The sequence below is a fragment of the Cryptomeria japonica genome, chromosome 11 (genome assembly GCF_030272615.1).
Source record: "Cryptomeria japonica chromosome 11, Sugi_1.0, whole genome shotgun sequence".
Taxonomy (NCBI): domain Eukaryota; kingdom Viridiplantae; phylum Streptophyta; class Pinopsida; order Cupressales; family Cupressaceae; genus Cryptomeria; species Cryptomeria japonica.
The window spans coordinates 340,781,776-340,788,889 of record NC_081415.1 but is presented as its reverse complement, the minus strand read 5'-3'; the positions used below and the strand labels follow the sequence as shown (position 1 = coordinate 340,788,889).

Genomic DNA, 7,114 nt, shown 5'->3' with positions numbered 1-7,114 from the left:
AACAAGTTGAAACAATACTTAAAAATGATGAACAACCTGCTGTCCGAGCTGCACCAACAACTTGGAATCAACAGAGTGCTCATTATATACAAACTGGTGACTGTCCGGAAGGCTTAGACAGGTCAAAAAGAAGGTATTTCAGGCTTCAAGACATTTCTTATGCATTGATTTATGGTGTTTTGTTCAAAAAATATTTCAATAATGTTTTATTAAGGTGCATTGAGCCAGATTAGATTGAAAGAGTTCTCAAAGAATTCCATGAAGGACCTTCAAGAGGTCACTTTGTAGCAAGAACAAAAGCTCTAAAAATTATGAGAGCTAGTTATTATTGGCTAGATTTGTTTAAGGATGCTCACTCATGGGCGAGAAAGTATGAAAAGTGTTTATTATTTGTAGGCAAATAGAGGCTTGCAACCTTGCCTTTGCAACCAATTGGAGTTGAACAACCCTTTACAAAGTGGGGGCTTGATTTTATAGGACCTATTAATCCGCCTTCTAGTGCAGGACACAAGTGGATTCTTACAACAACTGATTATTTCACAAAGTGGACAGAAGCAATGCCTTTTAGAGAAGCTAATGAAACTTCTATCCTAAACTTCTATCAAGACTTGGTGTCCAGGTTTGGTACCCCAGATTCAATCATTTCTGATAATGCTTTAGATTTCATTGGTTTAAGAGTTTCAGATTGGTCAGTTAAGCATAATATCTACTTGAATACCTCATCCAATTATTACCCTCAAGGTAATGGGCAGGCTGAATCAACTAATAAGAACTTGATCAACATTATTAAGAAGACTAATGTTGAGAATCAAAGAACTTGGCATGAAAAACTCAAGTTAGCCCTTTGGGCTGATAGAATTACACCAAAAAGGTCAACAGGTAACTCTCCTTGTGTTTTAACCTATGGAAAAGAAGCCATGTTTCCTATTCTAGTTGAATTTCCTACTCTGAGATACATTAAAGAGCTTGAGCTACTTGAGGAGAAGCCAATGCAGATTAGGCTTTCTCAGCTTATGGAGTTGGAAGAAACTCAAAAAGAAGCTTATGAAAAGTTGCAGATTCACCATGCTTAGATGAAGAGAACCTTTGATAGAAAAGTTGCACCACACATTTTTAATCAAGGTGTTGTCTTCAAGTGGGATGAGCTCAAGAACAGACCTAGTAGGTAGACCAAGTTTGATTCCATGTGGGATGGCCCGTATATTATCATAGAATGCAAACAAAATAATGCATTCCATCTTGCAAAGTTGGATGGCGAGGTGTTGACAATCCCTGTCAACGAGATTGACCTCAAATTGTGCTATTAAGTGTTACATGTTTGCATATGTACATAGTAGAGTAGTTTTCATCTCAGCCTTTTGTTTTCAGTAGTGTGCCAGGCCCAACTATAATCCAAGCTGTAGTGGTTTGATTTGAATAAGTGTTGTTCAACACTCTGGAGTTTTCAGTTTTTCCAGTTTTGAGTGTTTGCTTTCAGTTTTCAGCAAGTTTGAGTCCAATAAGTGCTTTCATCACATTGTTGTTTTTAGTTTTCAATTTCGCTTTCTTTTTTATTGCTAATTTCAATAAGTGTTGATGCACAGTTTGCAAGCTCAGCTATTGGTAGAGCCAAAATAGTTTCAGTTGTTTTGGTTTTGTTTAAGTACTGAGTTGCAGTTCCAGATTTTGAAGAGGGAAGATTTGACTTAATAACCAATGGATATGCTAGGCTACTGGTTTCTACTTGTTTAGTAGTCAAAAACCCTCGAGTGGTCGCAAAAATGTTACCAAATTTTGCTACACCTAAATTTGGTGACCGGTTTTAAGCCCGATACATTGCATTTTGAAGAAAGGTACACAATTTTTTTTTCAATTTTGCTATCTTTACAAATAAACCATGTATGCCATATAAGTATCTTATTTCAAATGTGCAATTGTTTAAATCAAAAGAGATATACTTGAATATAACATTTACATGTAACACATTTTTATTTATAAACATCAAACTGTTCATGAAATCCCACACAAGCCGTGGGAATAGCCAAGAGATATCTTTATGATCATAGTACAATAAACACATAAGAAATCAAGAGAAGGAACCCATCATTACCTAGATAGGTTGATGAGTTCTCTTTGGAGTCTTCAAAATAGTCTAGTTGGTCAAGGTGTGTCGCTGTCCACTCCAAGAGATGACTTGAAAAGAGAGAGATAAAAGATTTGTTAGAGCTCTGGGTTACTTATCTCACTCCCACATACATAATGCCATTCCCAATGTGCTTACAGTGCTACATTAGATATATACAGAGCAAAAAGATAGATCAATGTAGAGGAGGTACCAAGAAATAGCAACAAGTACCATATTTTATCTAATATGTTTGTTCACTATGCAGGTATAAGACAAGTTTCCATTTCATGAATGTCAAACATGTGGGTTAAAATGGGCTCCCACAAGGGTTGAGCTCAACATATAGTCATCACTCATGAGGTGACTCTAATCACCCTGTTAAACATTAAACAAAACAATATCGAGAATTCCATGTATTGTCACTCAATGATAGTATGAGGTACCATTCAATGACAACACATGCAGCAATGAATAAAACCATATTCCATGGTCGACAAATGACTAGATCTATCACACGAGTGACTATGGAAGTAAGAATGCTAAAACTCAGGAAAATATAACAGACAAACAATAAATACTCACAAAGATACATACAAGTGCTCACTATTAATTCACATTTCAAATGTATAGAACAAAGTTAGTGCAGTCTTAGACCTGGAACAAACCAAAGGACAATGTGATAATTATAGAAGACAAAAGTACTGCTACAAAAAAAGGTAGACCACAAAAACATAAGATTGATTGAAAACAGTCAATGTACAAGCACATAGAAAATATTGTCCTCACAAAGGACACGACTGATATAGAATGATAAATATTCCATCACACACATTGAAAGAATGAAGAATACCACAACCAGGTGCCTTAACATTCAAAAATCAATGGCAATCTTAGGTATGATGCAAGTAAATTGACGATAGTGAGCAACTTGATATGAGTTTTAATTATCATTAAAATTGTCACAACATCCACTTGAGGATTAACAGTAGATATCCCTACTCATAGCTAAAAGAGTTATTCATAGTTGATAGGCCATCCAGGAAGTTCATAACAGTCACAAGGGAGTGTAAGGTTCATGATAATGAATGATTATCCTTTTTGGATATCAAAATAATCATAGCTTGTTGAACAAACACAGTCATGTGATAGTCACTATTGATAAGGAGATATATAATACAATGAAAATCAGTCTTTAAGTGACAGAAAAGCACCAAGTATAGTAAGAGGTAGGCCCTAAATGATAGACAATCTCCAAGGGCAGAAATATCAAAGTATTATAGCAGCTATGAAAAATAAGGTCAAACCCCTATGATCAATCCTAAGTTAAGAAACAGGTTATGATAGCATTGGTGTCATATGATCTCTTAAAAAAAGCTAACATACAACATACTAAGCTCATAGATACTCGTTAAAGTGGTCACTCCAAAGGATATTCAAAATATGCCACAAATTGACTGTTAAATGTGCTAAAACATCCATAACACCATGATATAGTGAGCAATAAAGGTCAATGATACAACTCATGTAAGGTATATTCTCAGTACTTCATCCATAGAGATAGTGCCAACAATGCATAGACTCATCACAGGTATTAAATGATATCATTATATCACTGTCAATGAGGCCTAAACAATCAAATATGAAGAATGCTATTTGCTAATAGTGTACAAAGTTTGAAGCATGACAACTGCCAGAGAACAACAACATTATAGACAATGCATATCCCTTCCACAATCCATTAAAGATAGCTCAATAACTATGAGAATCACTACCAAGAGTTAGATGTAGATAATATACAGTATGCATATCAAAAGGGTAGAGTTAAAAGAATACAATAACAACACTTTATCACAAGCATGATACAACTTGTTGTCCTCATTTTTGGATTCTAAAAAATGTGACAACCCCTACAATTTTTTGCCTAAAAAGTGTCATTTTTGTCTCTAAGGCATGTTTTACGAGGTACAAAACTCAAATTTGATAGTGTCAAATGATTGGGGGGTTTCTTTTCCATCATTGTCCAAGTTTTGGTGAGTTTTGGTCTTCCTTTTCCTAGCTTACTGTACAATTTCGGGTTTCTGAATAGTCACTGCAGGTTGAAGATTTTACTCTATGGCACACTTCCCAAGGAAAAAATTTATTCATCCTTGGACTTTCTTAATCCTTAGTCCATATTTGAACCACGTTTCAAATTTCATCGCATTTTGGTTTTGTTTGCTATGTCTTTCCTTCAATTTCGGGTTTTTTCTCCCTGACTGCAGGTGGGAAAGTTTCCTTAAGTTGTAAGTTTTATGTTTTCCTTTGTTTTAGCTTTTGTAGGGAATTTTTTAGTTAATTACAAGTGTACTTTATGAAATTAGAACTTGCAACTTACTTTTTATTTCCCCCTTGTTGCTTTTTGGCTTTTAAGTCATTGTAGGAACTTTTTGGGCATATTACAAGTGAACTTTAAATTATAAAGTTAAAATAAAACTTGTAATTTTTAAAAAATGTTCCACTTAAGTGATTTTAAGTTATGGTAGGGGTTTTTCTCTTCCATTACAAGTTTTATAAAGTCACTTTAAGCTGTAATAGAGATTTTATTTCCCTATTACAAGTTTTATTTTTAAGTTGTTTTTGTGACTTGTAAAAGGAATTTTATTTTCCTTTTACTAGTCTTTTGTTGAGCTATTTAAAAATTATAATGGGAGTTTTATTTTCCTATTACAAGTATTTTAAACTTTTTGTTTGCTCTCAAAAACCCGATTTTCCTTATTGCATGCAATTTTAAACTTGTTGTTCTTTCCCAAAAACCCGACCAGCAATATTGGAGGATTTTGTTGAAGATTTCCAATGATTTTTGTGGAGAAATTCAAGGAGGAGGAAGACATTTTTGATTCCTTTCTATTTTCATGCATTTTCCAACTCTCTTCACGCTATTTGGAAGACACTATCGCTGGTTTTATGGTGTTTTAACAACAAAAACATTTTTGAAAAATGCCACGAATCTTGCCTTTCCTAAGTCATTTTGGCTTCTTTCACCTAGGTGTGGGGTTTGGATGAAGATTTGACCAATTCTCATGCCATTTTGATAGCCGTTTTTGCTACATATGACATTTTCTTAAAAACGTGGCTAGGGTTTGAATCTTCTTCTTTTGTCTATAAGAGATTCTTTCTCTTCATGATAGTTGTTAGTTTTGTTTTGCACATTCCTAAAATTGGTTTTGTGAGAGATTTTTTCCTTTGTTCCAAGTTTGCAAAGCAATTTGCAAATTGCATTGTCTTTCCCCATTTTCCCTCTTTACTTGCATTAGGGATTTAAAAACCCGATTGCATGTAAGATGAAAATAGTTGATCTTCCCCTTTGGTTGGAAAATCTTAACCATCTTTTGGTGAAACTCCAAGTTTCTAAATTGGAAAATATTCATCCTTTCAAAATCGGGTTTTTAGAACCGGATTACATGTTGAAAGTTCTTCCCATTTTCATAAAGATGATCTTCCCAAAATCTTTTCATTTTCACTCATATTCATTTCCATCATTCGCACATACCATTCCCACCATTTTATCTACTCATTTCACACCTTCATTCATTTTTCCCATTTAAAGTCTTCACTTGTAGTCAACCATCCAGAACCCGAAATTGGTCCAAAATGCACAAAAAAAACACTTGAAAATGAGTTTTCAAGGTCCAATTACAAGTGAAAACTTGTAGTTACCCATTACACATATGAAGTTGCATGTTTGTTCTCCACAATTGCAGGTTAATGCTCTTGTTTTCCCCACACATGTAATGCAGCTTCCAGAACCTGAAATTCACTTGTGAGCCCATTTTTGCATCAAATTATCTGTTCCCTTGTCAGTCTGGTTTGCACACATGATCTACCAAATCAATGGATTAAGGCATGGGCCTTATTTTGCAAGAAGATTTCAAGAATGGAAGATAATACAAATAAGAGATACAACAACAATTCATGGTTGAGAGCATAGAATGCTTTCAATACAAAGATGATCATGACATGAAAAGAGGAAGGCAACCCTTTCCCTCCTGAAAAGATAGTACTAACCCAAGCAAGAAGACAAGGATGCAAGTTCTTGTTCCGGTTCAAGATGTCTTTACCAATCCAGAATACTTCAAGTTTTAGCATCTTGAAGCAACATAAAGATTATTATAGACATAGGATGATGCAGTTAGAGTCATGTCTTTAGACGCATGGAATAGTTTTAGTTATGCATTTGTAATTTTGTTTTGACAAGTTACATGTAAAAAAATAACTTTGTAATTGCAAGTTAACTCATTACTTGCACTTTTGTAATTACATGTAGAGCAACTACAAGTTGTGTTCAATTAGGATTGTAGTTGGAATAAGTTATAGTTAGTTATTGAATAAGTCTTGCTGGTTGAGAGAATCTCTCAAGTTAGTTAGGGTCCTCCCACCTTTTTCTCAAGACTCCTTTTCTATAAATGCTTGAGGGGTCTATTGTAATCTTTATCTTTTGGCAATGCAACAAAATTGTGCCAATTTGTATGTGCACTCTAAGACTTTGAGCTCAGAAGTAAATCAGATTGCTTTCAATAAAAGAGGCAAGTTGTGTTGAGACTTTGTGCCAATTCAATTTGTTATGTGATGACATTTTCTAGAGTTAATTTTGAATTTTGTTCTACTGTGAAAGAGGGATTTGAACTCAATCTTACAGAATTTGAGCTGCTAATTGTATTTAGAGTTATATGTCAATCTTGCAAACTAGTGTCAATCTTGCAGACTTTGAGCTGCTAATTCAATCTTGCAGAATATTGAGCCCCTATCTCGACAATATCACCAAGGTCCTAACCAAAGACAATTAAATCAATCTTGAGCACATTAATTAATTCTTTAATCATCAAATGTCACATGGCAAGTGAATTATTCTATATTAATTATATATTTATTTAATTAATTGAATCATTACAAGAAAAATAATTAAAAGGAATTAATTTATCACAAAAGAGGAATTAATTACAAAGCAAGAGTTAAATTGAAAATAAAATAAAA

At 34.0% G+C, this 7,114-nt stretch overlaps 1 protein-coding gene across 1 annotated transcript; it reads left to right on the top strand.

The window, feature by feature from the left end:
* The first annotated feature begins 557 nt into the window (after window positions 1-557).
* On the top strand, window positions 558-1,073 carry LOC131860204 (uncharacterized). The gene has a single exon (XM_059214584.1). It carries the CDS (start codon window positions 558-560, stop codon window positions 1,071-1,073), a length of 516 nt encoding a protein of 171 aa, XP_059070567.1.
* Window positions 1,074-7,114: the final 6,041 nt, after the last annotated feature.